This window comes from Atractosteus spatula, chromosome 3 (assembly GCF_055471065.1).
Source record: "Atractosteus spatula isolate fAtrSpa1 chromosome 3, fAtrSpa1.hap1, whole genome shotgun sequence".
In the NCBI taxonomy this organism is placed as follows: Eukaryota; Metazoa; Chordata; class Actinopteri; order Semionotiformes; family Lepisosteidae; genus Atractosteus; species Atractosteus spatula.
In genome coordinates, this window is record NC_142708.1 from 61,569,473 (window position 1) to 61,584,142 (window position 14,670).

General features: G+C 41.2%; 1 protein-coding gene across 1 annotated transcript in view; it reads left to right on the plus strand.

The window, feature by feature from the left end:
- The first annotated feature begins 2,830 nt into the window (after positions 1-2,830).
- Positions 2,831-14,670, plus strand: part of LOC148838126 (FYN-binding protein 1-like) — a 34,166-nt gene continuing 22,326 nt past the window's right edge. The window contains exons 1-3 of the mRNA XM_088910900.1: positions 2,831-2,875; positions 3,909-4,968; positions 13,097-13,247. Of these exons, the coding sequence (XP_088767026.1) occupies positions 3,936-4,968; positions 13,097-13,247 (1,184 nt within the window). The 5' untranslated portion in view covers positions 2,831-2,875; positions 3,909-3,935. The remainder of the gene's footprint in view (positions 2,876-3,908; positions 4,969-13,096; positions 13,248-14,670) is intronic.

The following is a 14,670-nucleotide window of genomic DNA, read 5'->3' on the forward strand; positions in this document are numbered from 1 at the left end:
CCTGTCCTATTTAATGTTTGTCACACGTGACGCATTTTGTTATGTCAGTTATCATTCAGTTGCTCGCAATCTAAAAGATTCTTATTAGAAGTTGGTCTTTTTAATTTTGCAGGAGAGTCGCACATGCCCTCTCCTGTCTTGTGTGAGGTCATCTTAAAGTCTGTTCCAGCACTTACATTTCACACTGCTGTTTTATTCCATTCAGAAATAACATTCTCTTGTTTGGTTAGTTATATAGCAGAGATGCACAATAGGAAATAACCACCCTTTATCGACCTTAGCAGTTTTATTTAGGTTTTTGACAACTTTAATCAAATTTCCCTCTTGGCTCTTCTTTACTGAGTGTGAAAAGAGTGCAGTTTTTGTAACAGAATGCAAGGCTCATTATGAATGTTCACTTGTAAAATATATTCATGATTACTAGAAGAATTAATAAACATTGCAGAAGCTGTATTCATAAGGATTTAGACAAACTATAGGACTGGAAAAACACCTGGCTGTTTTAATATAATGCAAGGAATTGCATGTGGCTATGAGGTATGACCTCATTCAGAATATTGCCTACAATTTTACCAAGATACAAGAAAGCAGTTTGCTTTGGAATATGTTCAGAGAAGAGCAAACAGATACATCCTACAAAGGTAGGCTGAAAGAGTTCAATCCTTTCAGTCCTGAACAGAGAAGACTAAGAGTGGATGTCAACCAAGTATTCGAAACACTCAAGGTTACTGACCTCATCAAAAGACCATTGACAAAGTAAGGCCACTGGACTTCTTCAATATCAACAGTGAAACACAAACCAGTTGATGTCAGTGGAAACTACATGGGAGTGTATTTAGACCTGAGAACAGGAGACGCCTTAATACACAAAGGCTTCTGAGAATATGGAGCGAACTGCCCAATCATGTTTGGATGTTAGTATCACGAAGCTGATAACTGATACCCTTCTTTCCAGAAATGGTTAAACGAGTGTTATGCGACAGTCCCTGTGGTTTCAGGGCTATACAGTAGCTAATGACAAGCCAAGCTCAAAGCGCAGGTTCACAGAGGAATCTTCAGTGGGAGCTAGGCTTTAATGATGAAGTAATAATGCAGGCTGATTGAAAAATGGAGCTGTCTGAATTATTACTGAGCAGGAAAAGGCTTCCTTGGTGCACAGAGAAGCTGGCTCGAATAAAACTTTATGAATTAATACTGAACAGAAAAAAAGGCTGCCTTGATGCACAATTGACCAGACCTCTCTGTAGTTTATAAGTCTGTCATGTCTCTACAGTACAAAAGGGTAAAGGCAATCACAGAGATAAGACATTGTATAAGAAAGTAGACTGGGCAAAGATGACTGTCTTCCAGCTCCCACTGTCAGCAACATCGTGGGCCTTATCAGAATCATACCAGACACCAAAGGTTTCATTTCAGGCATGCTGAGGGTTACCTGAGCACTGCATGGACCCAGTTCAAAGGGAACTGTAGTTTTTCGTATTTCCTGTGAGTGGGTTTGTTACTAGCTTCAGCACAATTTGCTATTTAGGACACTTGTGGGAAGGAAGTAATTTAAATTAATGATCGTATTATACACAACCTCCTGAAATCAATTTTGATAACTGGCAGCTGGAGTATATGCAGATGATTCTGTTAGCACATGTCACTGATCAGCATTCTGTTTATTTATTGTTTCAACCATCCTTGTATTGGTTTCGTTTGTATTTGAAAACATTCCGAAACTTTTTATCAGCTGAGACATTATTCAGTTTTACGTATTCGATTTGCAACCTGGTATAATTAAAATATGTTGTTTGTGTGTATGATTTGCAATCAGTTACTCTGGGAAGTATTATGTGTGTTACAACAACAATAATTAATAATAATAAAGTGTTTCATCATGGTAATATTCATCCAATGGTAATTTTACTCTAGATTCAAATTGCAATTACATATCATTACAATACCAACACTGCTCCACCTTAATATATAATTTAATTAAATATAATGTTCTACTAGAGCTGTGCACTTTTCAATTTCCGGAAAAGCCAAGAACACTCTGTCTGACTCGACGCCTTCAGCCCTTGATACTCTCGGCCAAGAGTTCACTGCCTGCTGGGAATCACAAGTGTTGTCTTGTTAGGACTCATCACTGATGTGTGGACTTTAGGGCACAGTTTGAGCCCCCACAGAACCACCCCTACTGTCTGACCTAGGAAGCACTGCTCTGCTTCCTTTCCATTGTAGGGTCTGAAGAATGAGAGAATAGTGTATCCCTGCTAATAGTACTGCTTTCTAATTGATAAACACTGTTTTAAACGTCCCTATCAAAGCAGACTTTAACAGGGAATAGTTTAAATGAAAAGGTGCCATGTTAAAAAAATAATTTCTTCATTATCTGTGGTTTTCTTATGTCACAATTATTTACACTTGTATCCTTTATAGGAAAGAATTGTGTATTATTATGGTTTTAAATAGGTTGAAGTGTGCAATTTTCTTTTAAAAAATTCTCCTGCACATGAAGTCACAGATCTTGCTGCCGGTTGATATCTGACTTCTCATGCTGCTGTTTATCTTATGGTTAATGACCAGCCAAAGTGATGGGTTCTGTCAGTTTTCACAGCCTGCAGAAAGGCTGTGCTTCAGACCCAGAGTATCCCAGTATACTACAAGTGCCTGACCCTAGATCCTGGAAAAAGGAGAAATCTCATCTTTAAAAGAATGTTTTATACAGTATTTAGAAGCCCTTGGTGAGCTTCCTCCAAATTTTAAAATCCAGAAGTAAACACACCTCCTAACTTCCTGTTCATCACTCACTCATAACACATGTTCCTCCTTTGTGATTATTGACACCGCTTTTGATACTGAACAATGCAGGAGATGTGCATTAGATAAGGTAAGGAGAAACCATCTGTAATTATCTTCCAGCTTCAATATACAGCAGAAACGTAGACGTTCACCATAGATTACAGAAATAAAAATGTCCTTAACTAAATAGCAATTATCAGTTTGCCAAAATGGACTTCTTATCTCCAGCTTTTTTTAGGGATTAAGGTGAATCTTTAAATAATCTGCTTGCAATAACAAACACTTCCTGTTTGCTAGGCTCTTCTTTAAAGATTCCGACTGGACAGCCCCCAATTTGTACAAGTTTGGAAATTTGCAAGTGATTGGGGGACCCAACTGAAAACAGCCCTGTAAAATTTGAGACTACCTTGAGTTCCTCTTCATGTGTCTGTTTTATGCTGTGCTGTTTTGAAATAAAGCCACATTGTCAAGTGAACATGAAAGGAGAATTTTGATTCACAGGCTACCGTACTTCTGCTGGTTACTGTATACAGTATTTAACTCTTTCTGAAACAAAAGAATGTTTAGTTTAATTTTCTTCTGCAATTCTAGTGTGCTCAACTGAACCTCACTCTTGAGGAAACGTAACATGTTGCCAGGAAACATAACAGGAAAAAGCCAAGTGGTAGAAACAACAGTTTTTCATTTAGGCAATTTGAAAGAGAAAATTTGAATCTTTAAAGCTTAAATTCTGCACAAAAGGTAAAAAAAAAACAAATCCTAACATTGCTTGTTTCCTCTATTGTAATATGGGTAGTTATTAAGTTATTGCTGTTTTTAAGTTCTCATAATTGAATTGCCCCTGATAAACGTGCATGTACAATGCTGTACCCAAAGCTGGCTTTTAGAAGATCAAAAAGACGATCTTGACAGAATAACTGCTGTTAGCCCAGCGTGGTGGTGATAACCACCCCACGGCTCTGAAGGTGACACACAGGAAGGCACATACCGCATATAGCAAGCTAGCCAATGAGCTTGAAAATTATTTTCATACCAGAAGCCAGTTCACAGTTTTGCATCATCTTGAGCCCCTGCCCATTTGCATTTCTTAAGGAGTCCTCTTTTTTATATCTCATTCGCAGGACAACAAGGCGGATGTGAAGGCTATCATGGCTAAGTTCAACACCGGTAACAGCCCAGCCGAAGCAGTTCCTGGGAGCCGACCCAAAGTATCTGTTCAGCCTACCAAGTCCGTAGGATCTCTACAAGCTAAGAGAGCTGCGCTTGAGGGCAGTCTTTCCGGGAGTACTACCTCGAACACCCCACCCAAGCCAAATTTCCTCAAAAGCTCAGGACCTCCAAAAACCCCAGATGAAAAAAATGACAAGGATCCTGCTTTCCCGAAACTTAAACCAACTGCAAACAAGTTTGGGGGCAACCAAAATACTCTGGAGGAGAGCAAACCCACTTTTCCAAAACAGCCCCTCAAGCCCAAACTTTCAGAGGCACCAAAGGAGAGTGAAGCCAAGCCAATGTTTCCTAAACCTCCGCTGCAAAAGGCCACTGGCAGTTCTAACCTTCAAGATAAAGAGACCAAGCCAGCATTTCCAAAGCCTGCTGCTGTGTCCAAGCCTCCCTGGCTCACAGACACTGCTAAGGCTGGGGAGACCAGCACGACCAGTGCTACCTCACCCAAAATGCCTCTTGCCCCCAAACCTAAGAGCTCTTTTAAGGTCTTGAAAGCACAAGCTGATGAAGGGACCACAACTGATCCAGCAGCCAAACCATTTTCTGGGGTCTCCCTGAAACCTTCTGGTGTTAGGAGTGTCCAGAGCAACCTTCTAAAAGATAACAGTGAAGTGAGCGCCAGCAACAACAAAAGCGAAGATGTTCCGAAAACAGACGCCAAACCTCTAAATGCCCGGAATGCCTTCCTTGCCAAGCTGAACCAGGACAGCTCGGATGAGGCAGCACCCTCCCGCAAACCTCCTCCCCAGAAGCTGAACTTTGCAGCGCACAAACCGGACTTCCCAAGAAAACCAAGCGCACTTGGTGCTCAGAAAGAAAACAGTGACCCTTCAGCCCCTAAACGGAACCCTTTGCCCAATATATTTGCTCTGGGGTCTCCCCCAGCAAAGCCAAACAGGCCTCCCAATGTAAACCTGGAGCAGTTTAAAAAGGGCGCTGTGTCCACGATTGATGGTAAGTCTTGCCTCTGCAAGTCTGAAATGGTTTGCAGTTCAGCTGTTTACTCTGGCAGTAATGGGAAGTAGTGAGTCTTTTTGTGTTTCAGGTGGAGAAATTGAAACTGTTGACTGTTAGTAAGATAAGATCACTTTATTGGCCATATACAATTTGTTGTATTAGGAATTTGTCTTTTTTGCATACCCCAACTTGCTCTCCTTGAGACACACAGACAGGGAGAGGAGCTTGGGGTCAGAGCGCAGGGTCAGCCATTTTATACAGCACCCCTGGAGCAGTTGGGGTTCAGGGCCTTGCTCAGGGGCCCAACGGAGTAGGATTCCTCTGCCAGCCGCAGGATACGAAGCCACAGAGCCAATGCACTGCCCCAGTTAGGAATCAGCTCACACAGATCTCTAGAACTGCACTCCTTCACTACAGCTGTGTTATGCAGGTGGTTCAGAATTGTACAGGATTAAATCTTTTCCACAATTTTTTTTTTCCCTTGGATCATTGTACCTGCACAAGAAGTCAACAAAGGCAACTATTTTCTAACTTCATCCACTTTAGGGTTGCAGGGTATTTATCTACATACAACTTAAATTCTTAAATACCGTATATGCACTGTTGACACACCTTTGCATTTCTTTAACACTTTATTGTAATTGGAACATTCTGCTCTACGTAAGAAGAAGAAACATAGTTTTCTCTGCAGCTGCCCAGTCATCAGTGAGTGATTGTGGGAGACAATATATTCTTATATTGCTGATCCAGTAATAACACAACAGCAGGAATTTCATAAAATCGGTGATTATTTTAGCAGGGATCTTGTGTGTTTCCTGAAATATTTAGAGGTTTAGAGAATTCCTTGGTGTTACATTCTTACTTCTATATGAAAGAGTGTACGCAAATTTCCTTTCTCTAATAAGCTCAGCGAGTTACTAAATCATTGCTTGAGAATGTGAAATTACCTTCTTTTGCAATGTGTTAGGTAACTTACAGGCCCAAAGAACACATACATGTACAGTAGCTCTGAGGAACAAATGCTGCAGAATATCTAAAATTAACAACATAAAAAATAGACAGAAATATAGTAGCCTATTATGGAGTACATAGCATGGTCCAGGTCTCTGCAGGAGCTCCCTACTGTAAATGAGTGAGGCTTCTGGTGAGCGAGGTCTACGGGGAACGCCGGCTATGCTGTTACTGGCACCAGTGGTAGGAGGTCACACGCTAAGGTTGAGTCTGTGGTCAAAACCCGAACTCAAGCCATTTGCTTCAGGGACCTCAGGCTCTACAGACAGGTGTTAAACTGCTGCACTGCTAAGGAATCCCAGGTTACTGTTGCATGTGGTAGTGGGCCAATAGGTGGAGCTCTCCCTTCTAAACCACAATTTCCAAACCAATGCCCCAGTTAGGTGCCCAGGGGCACTCTACTGAAGTCCTTCAGATAAGACCTTAAGCTGAGGTCCTGAATGTTTGGTCATTAAAAGGTCAGTAGCACAGAGAGAGGTGTTAACCCAGGTGTCCTGGCTAAATTCCACTCTGGGCTTGACCTCCCTAAAGCTTCCCCTCAATTCAATATGGTAAAGTGATTTCTGTTGTACAGCTGGGCTGCTGGTGTCACCCAGGTGCTGGACGTCAGTAGTGAATGAAGTGACTCCCCACCTATAGTACTGTATATGTAAAGCACTTTGGGATCCTTGAGATCAAAAACACTATATGCATGAAAGGCATTATCATTGAGCATTCTACTGTACCTGCTCAATATGCATGGAGAAACCTTTTAAGTACATAACCTACATCCCCTGGAAAGAGTAGGTTCTGCACAAACACACATTGTGCCATGTAAGTTATATTTTGAACTTTGCATTCAAATTAGACTTAGTAATGGTTTCGGCTTACTGTTTTGAGACTTACTTTTACTGTCAATGAATCAAACCATATATAACCTCACCACAGTAATTTTCACAGTTAGTGGTAAATGCAAAGCAGACTGAATTTTTGCACAGAAGATCCCTTAACAGGTGCCTTTAATTGAATAGAAAGATTATTCAAACTTAGATTCAGGCTACGGGTTAGAACACCACAATGTTCATATTTGGCAGTCTGCTAAGAGACCCCCAAATTGTGTTTAATGTGTGTTCAAACTGTGGTAAGAATCTTAACCCTGTTTTTGAATTCTTAATGCTGTTTGAATACAGTGATACAACTTAAAAGTGTTTCCCTTCCTGGTATTGGAGAGACAGTGTATCTCCAGCTTATCACTCTAACAATGTGGCTAGGCAGTTTGTTCTAGACACCCAAATATCAATCGTACCCTTCAGTCTTACATTTCGAGCTTAAAGTAACACCTGCATTTCTGGATTTTTAATCTTGAATGAATCCATAAGAACATAAGAATAGTCACAAAAGAGAGAGGCCCGCTGTTTGGTAGATCCCTCCATATCAGCTCTATTCAAGACGAAAGAATCAGTTCTTTGAACCATCTGTGTAAGAACATACAGTACCTGTAACATGGGTAATTATACTTCTCTGATCTCTGTCTAGGGAGCTCATGAAAGAATTTTGAGGATAGGTGTTTGTGTCATTGCTGGTTAATAAAATACCTGTCTCCATCACTACTGGAGTCACACAGTGTTTTTCACTGATCCAAGGACACTTTTTCTACTTTTGCCTCTGTCATTATGTTTAAATGATCTTAATAATGTTGACTGACAGACAAAAATAGCCTGACAAGGACAAAATTAAAAATAACCTGAGATTACTGAGACAAGCGTTACACTTTGTTATTGGTCTTGAAAAAAATGTCTCCTTACATCTCAGCCATGAGGCTAGCAAACCATTTCTTGTTTTTGTTGTACTGGGATTTCTGTTTTAAACTTAATTCTTGCTGCAGGTTATCATACACATTAGGCTGAACACTTAGATTTCATTTTCTCATCTTCAAGCCAAAATCAATGTCTGAAAAGTGTGCTTTCATGAATGTGGGAGCTGTGTAATGAGTTGAAAAGCTTCCATGAAGTAATCTGATATCACTTCACTAGAAGTGCTGAAACCTAATAATCAAGCATTCCAATTAAAATATACAGTGGTGTGAAAAAGTGTTTGCCCCCTTCCTGATTTCTTATTTTTTTGCATGTTTGTCACACTGAAATGTTTCAGATCATCAAACAAATTGAAATATTAGACAAAGATAACACAAAATGCAGTTTTTAAAATGAAGGTTTTTATTATTAAGGGGAAAAAAAAATCCAAACCTACATGGCCCTGTGTGAAAAACTGATTGCCCCCTAAACCTAATAACTGGTTGGGCCACCCTTAGCAGCAACAACTGCAATCAAGCGTTTGCGATAACTGGCAATGAGTCTTTTACAGCACTGTGGAGGAATTTTGGTCCACTCATCTTTGCAGAATTGTTGTAATTCAGCCACATTGGAGGGTTTTTGAGCCTTAACCGCTTTTTTAAGGTCATGCCACAACATTTCAATCGGATTCAGGTCAGGACTTTGCCTAGGCCACTCCAAAGTCTTCATTTTGTATTTCTTAAGCCATTCAGAGGTGGACTTGCTGGTGTGTTTTGAATCATTGTCCTGCTGCAGAACCCAAGTGCGCTTCAGCTTGAGGTCACGAACAGATGGCTAGACATTCTCCTTCAGGATTTTTTGGTAGACAGCAGAATTCATGGTTCCATTTACCACAGCAAGTCTTCCAGGTCCTGAAGCAGCAAAACAGCCCCAGACCATCACACTACCACCACCATATTTTACTGTTGGTATGATGTTCCTTTTCTGAAATGCTTTGTTACTTTTACGCCAGATGTAATGGGACACACACCTTCCAAAAAGTTCAACTTTTGTCTCGTCAGTCCACAGAGTATTTTCCCAAAAGTCTTGGGGATCATCAAGATGTTTTCTGGCAAAACTGAGACGAGCCTTTATGTTCTTTTTGCTCAGCAGTGGTTTTCGTCTTGGAACTCTGCTGTCACGAGTATAGTCCCTCCTCCTTAAGGGTGCTCCAGCCCGTTCACTTCAGACTTAATTCTGTGCACCTGACCCCTTTTCCCAGCCCACCTTAAAAGCCAGGCGCTGACGTTCATCCTGGCTCTGCATCTGGTTTCCGCACCGTGCGAGTCCGGGACCTGGAAGCGTCTGGTCCTGTTAAGGTTTTAATCTCTGTTCCCGTTCCCTGTTCGCCGGTTCCGGCCTGGTTCGTGTTTTTAATTGTCTGGATGGATCTTCTGGCTATGGACTTTCTTACGTTTTTGGATTCCCTCTATGGATTACTTTTGGATTGTTTGCCTCAGCCACACCTCCCCCGTGCACCAGCGCACTTTGGACACGCCCCCCCTGTTTTCAGCCCCATATTCCTGCGTGACTGTTTCCTAGTGTTTCCCCACTTCTTCGGATTGTGTCGTCCGCATAGGGTCCGGAAAGAACTGTTCGTTACATCTGCCATGCAGGCCATTTTTGCCCAGTCTCTTTCTTATGGTGGAGTCATGAACACTGACCTTAACTGAGGCAAGTGAAGCCTGCAGTTCTTTGGATGTTGTTGTGGGGTTTTTTCTGACCTCTTGAATGAGTCGTCGCTGCGCTCTTGGGGTAATTTTGGTCGGCCGGCCACTCCTGGGAAGGTTCACCACTGTTCCATGTTTTCGCCATTTGTGGATAATGGCTCTCACTGTGGTTCGCTGGAGTCCCAAAGCTTTAGAAATGGCTTTATAACCTTTTCCAGACTGATAAATCTCAATTACTCTGTTTCTCATTTGTTCCTGAATTTGTTTGGATCACAGCATGATGTCTAGCTTTTGAGGATCTTTTGGTCTACTTCACTTTGTCAGGCAGGTCCTATTTAAGTGATTTCTTGATTGAGAACAGGTGTGGCAGTAATCAGGCCTAGGTGTGGCTAGAGAAATTGAACTCAGCTTTCCAAAGATGTGATAAACCACAGTTGATTTATGTTTTAACAGGGGGGGGCAATCACTTTTTCACACAGGGCCATGTAGGTTTGGATTTGTTTTCCCCTTAATAATAAAAACCTTCATTTAAAAACTGCATTTTGTGTTTACTTGTGTTATCTTTGTCTAATATTTCAATTTGTTTGATGATCTGAAACATTTCAGTGTGACAAACATGCAACAAAATAAGAAATCAGGAAGGGGGCAAACACTTTTTCACACCACTGTATATGTGCTGATGGCTGAGATCAGCTTGAAAAAGCAGCTGATTTTTTATCTTAAAAAGGAAGCTGAATTATCTGTTTACCAATAAATGTACCCCATAATAAGTGGGCTACTGCTATGACATTTTCTCATGACACTGAAGGTACAGTAAGAGTAGGGATGTTAACTACAGTGTCCTGAATTCTGCCCTGAGCTAGGACAGTCTGGCTTCCGTATGGATTCTCCTTTTATTTAACTGGAAATGGTCTCACTGGTCTCACTTCTTTAAATAATCTGACATACACTGGGGCTGCTGTCACAGGATTGCTGGCGGAAATGAAATGGGTCCGTTCCATGTGTGAAGCTCTTTGAAATTATTTGGGATGAAAAATGTTGTATGAATCCAGTCAATTATTACTAATTACTTTCATAACAGTAGAAAGCCCAAGCATTGGTAGAATGCAGTGTTCCCCAGCCCAGGTCCTGCTGCTCCCCTGAATCTCTCTACATTACAACCTGCCTCTTTATTACTGAGACTAATTCAACACTCAATTGAATCAGACACTTTTTTAACAATCTCTTTCCTGCACTCCACCTATGGCTTAGAAAATACCCTGCTGTGGGCATCTTGTTGCCAAAAAACTACCAAACTGTTTAATAGATACTTGCTATAACTTTCACAGCAACTCTTAGCAGCTAACAATGAGATCACCTCAAGCCAACACTTGACACTTAAACATTTAACACTTAAATGCCCTTAAATGCTCTTCCAAGTGTTTGAAGATTGCTGAGAACTGTTGATGGAAAAAAGCCTGGTTAAATGGTTTTATCCAATAGACCAATTAGAACAAGTAATTAAGATCAGAGTTGGACCAAAAGGCAGGGATTATAAGCACTGATGTGAGGGTCATTGCAGAATTAAAGGAACAAGTAAAGGTTTATTCCGAAGAAGGCTTCACAGCTGAAACGTTGTGTTTCTTTTCTTCTCTTTTCAGCATGGAAGAAATCTTTACTTGTTCCATTGCAGCCTACGCATGCTGATGCAGCTACTCACTTGAACTATTGCAGAATTAATACATTCAAAAACACAAAGCAAGAAACAACGTCTACGCAGTTATTTGATAATGAAACCGAAATATTCACAAGACTAAGAGCAAGTGTAATTGTAGAGATCAAGATCATTATCAGACTTGTTTGTGTGTTGTAAATGCTTTGTGATTTTTTTTCTCAGCAGCCCAGTGCAATGCAGGAGAGCCTTTCTGTATCTACTGTAACTTCCTTGTTGACGTGCGTTATCTTTCTGTCAGTATGGTGCTCTAGATCTGCTTTTCACAAGCACTTCCCCAAGGCCTTTGCATGTGAGCTCTTCTCTTTCTTTATTCCTCTCTCTCTGTTAGTTTTTTAAGCCTTGATCGAATTCGCTGTTAAAGTCTGAGTGCTGTTCTTTTCTGGCAACATAACTAGAGAAAGTACTTACTGTAGGGCTGTCCTTAGAAAGGTATAGGTCACTGTATCTCTCGCAGAATTTGAAATCATACTGCACATTGCAGCTCACAAGGGCTGTGATGTACAGTAAACTCGTACAGTAAAAGTCGTGGGTTTTTCAAAATAAAAGATAAAAGCAAAGCTAACAATAGAAAATTGGCATTATGGACTGGATAGACGCCTGTACTGCTGCCGTATTTCAAATATCGAAGAGAATCAAAGCCTTTTGCCCACGCAGACATCCATCCTGAGGTCTAGTTTAAAAAAAAAACTATGCTTCCTCTCTTTAGTTAAGTTCCCCTTTTAATTTCTTGTTAAAATATCTCCTAAGTTTAAAAAATACTTCCTTCTTTCACCTATAAATACACATTTCTTTGGTTTTTCATTCATATTAATTAGGAACAGACAGTTCTATTCCTCTTAGGGCTGCCACTTAGATTCATAAATCCAGGACACCATAAGACAGTGCAGTGTATTAAAGCTGCCCCTACAGCTTTAACCTTAAAGACATGACATTTTTCACTCCACATTACGTATTTCCTAAATTAACTTCTGAGTGGGGAGCAGGGCCAGTGTGCACACAGCAGACAAACATGTAGAGGTCAATTCCATGCTGAAAAGTAGAAAGATTTATTTTTTTTCAGAGGCAATCTAGTGAGAAGACTTAATAGCTGAAATGTTGTGGGGTGTTTTACATACTGTTGTGGCATTCCCTCTTATGTGTTTCTAAATTAGGGGTGTTGCTGTTAATCCAGTTGAAATATCAATTAAAATTTCAAGTATCATGAGAACAGTTGGTATTAAAAATCAAGTACTGATGGTTGGGTGGCATGATGGTGCAGTGGTTAGCATTGCTGTGTTGCTGCACTAGGGCCCTGGGTTCAGTTCCTGGGATGCTATCTGTTTAGAAATTCGTATTTTTTTCCTGTTTTCATGGCTTTCCTCCAGGTGTTTTGGCACCCTCCCACAGTCCAAATACATGCTAAATTACAACTTAGCTTCAGGGCAAATTGGCCCTGGTGTGAGTGTATATGTGTTTGTGTGTGCCCTGCAGTGGACTGGTATCCCTTGCAGGGTATACTCTGCTTTGCATGCATTGCTTTCAGTGCTAGGCTCTGTCTCCTCCATGACGCTGTTTTGGATAAAGCAGTTAGAAAACAGATGGATGGAATGAAACTTGTACAAACAAAAATCAACTATCAGAAATAAGGATTTGTAGAAAATAAGTAATAGTTATTAAGCATCAACATTAATTACACTAGGCTCCAGCACCTGTAGAACTTTTATAATAAATCACTTTAGTCTTTCCAGAGCTTTCCAGTCTTCAGAGATCCAGGTGACAGTCAAAAGTAAAGTAATACATTACACAACAGAGAGTGGGGTAGAAGCTTATTTCCGCTCATGATCTCCTTGGCTTTTGTATATCTTCAGTCCCCAAGTAATCAGAGTGTCTGAACATTGTCTAAGCCTGTGGGATCCCCCTCTGTGTCTGTGTTTCTCCAGCTCCGGCTCCTGGGCTAAAGAAAGCGACACCTCCACCCCCTCCTCCCCCTTCCTCTGCACATCCCAGCAGCCAGCCAGCACTACCCCTGACCTCGCACCCCTCTGCGGCACCCTCTCCTCCAAACCTACCCCCGAGGTACCCAGGAGCAGTGTGAGTATCTGGCAACAGCCTTAAGCTTCCACCCTGGTCTGTGCAATCTTGCCTTCCTGTTTTTAATTTAAGTCAGGTCCTGTGAGACCTTCCTGGCTTCTTTTGTCACCTTCATTGGCAGCTACTGTATTTATATATTCTGTAATGTTTGTAATAAAACCCATAGAACGGGAATAACTGAAAATATATGAATATGTCTTTTGAAGTAGATCCTACTCGCCCCTCAGGGTGGCTGTAGATGTGTTTCTGTGGCAGCTGCTTCCTGGGAATATACCTCTCCTGCATTTCTGCTGAGAGAAGGCAGGGAGGGAGAGAACACCCCATTGTAGACTCGTCTCACGGCTCAGCCAAGGCCACCACAGTCATTTGACTGCTATCCAGTCACACTCCCTGTTCACATCCTCGATGAAGTCATTTCCGAGCAAGTTTTGCTGGACTGTGCTGCTATCTATCCACCCGGCTATGCTCAGTGCGATTCCGTATTACACAGTTTCTTTCATCCTTCTCTCTAAGCCCCAGGGGTCCTGGATGCTGTAGTGTGGCCAGGCGAGACCAGCGGTCTGCAAGATACACATACCAGGGTAGCCAACCTCTCTGGGGATATTATAACAGGAGAGTGTTTGAGATCCAAGCACCGACTGAAAGAGATGAAAACATGCTGAGAAGCAGAAGCAGAAAAAAACTTTTTTATCACCAGCAGGCATTTAGTACAAAGCACAAATGTGTACGCTATTGGTACTGTACATCCATCCATCGATCAGTCAGTCAGTCAGTCAATCAATCAATCAACCATTAATTGATTATTGGGGCTTAAATCCTGAGCCTGACAAGGAATATCGGCCACTAGCATTGTATAAACATGCATATTCATTTCAACATGCGTTTCATTTCATTTTTTGATTTGTGAAATTCTATGTGTTTTGCTGCAGCCTTTAATTTTTGTATTATAAATGCTGCACATAAACACGATAAAATACAAAAAGGATAATGTTTGTCAAACGAGTTTGGGCGGCTTGAAAGTCAGGGTTTTCTCCTGACCCCTGCCCTGCCCAGGAGAAGGGTTCCATCATTCCACACCCTAGGGCTGGCAAGCCCAGGACTGTTCATCAGTGAGCAAATGAAATTAATGAATCAAGACAGCTTAAAAAATGTATTTCATAAAGTCAGAAGTGGTTTGAAAGACGTCCAAAGTCCTGATCAGTCTTAAAGTCTACTTGGTGTGAAGGTGCAGAATACAACACTTACTGAGGTGCAATGCTGGTGACTTTAGACCTAGACAGGCCAATACTGGTTCGAGATATTTAGAACAGCCTTGCATTTTGCATTAATAAATTCTTCTGATTAAAATAAATACCGGCCTGTTCACACTGTTTCTGTCTCTGCTGCCTTTGCTTTTAAGAAGAGGCTGAGATGATGGTGCTGA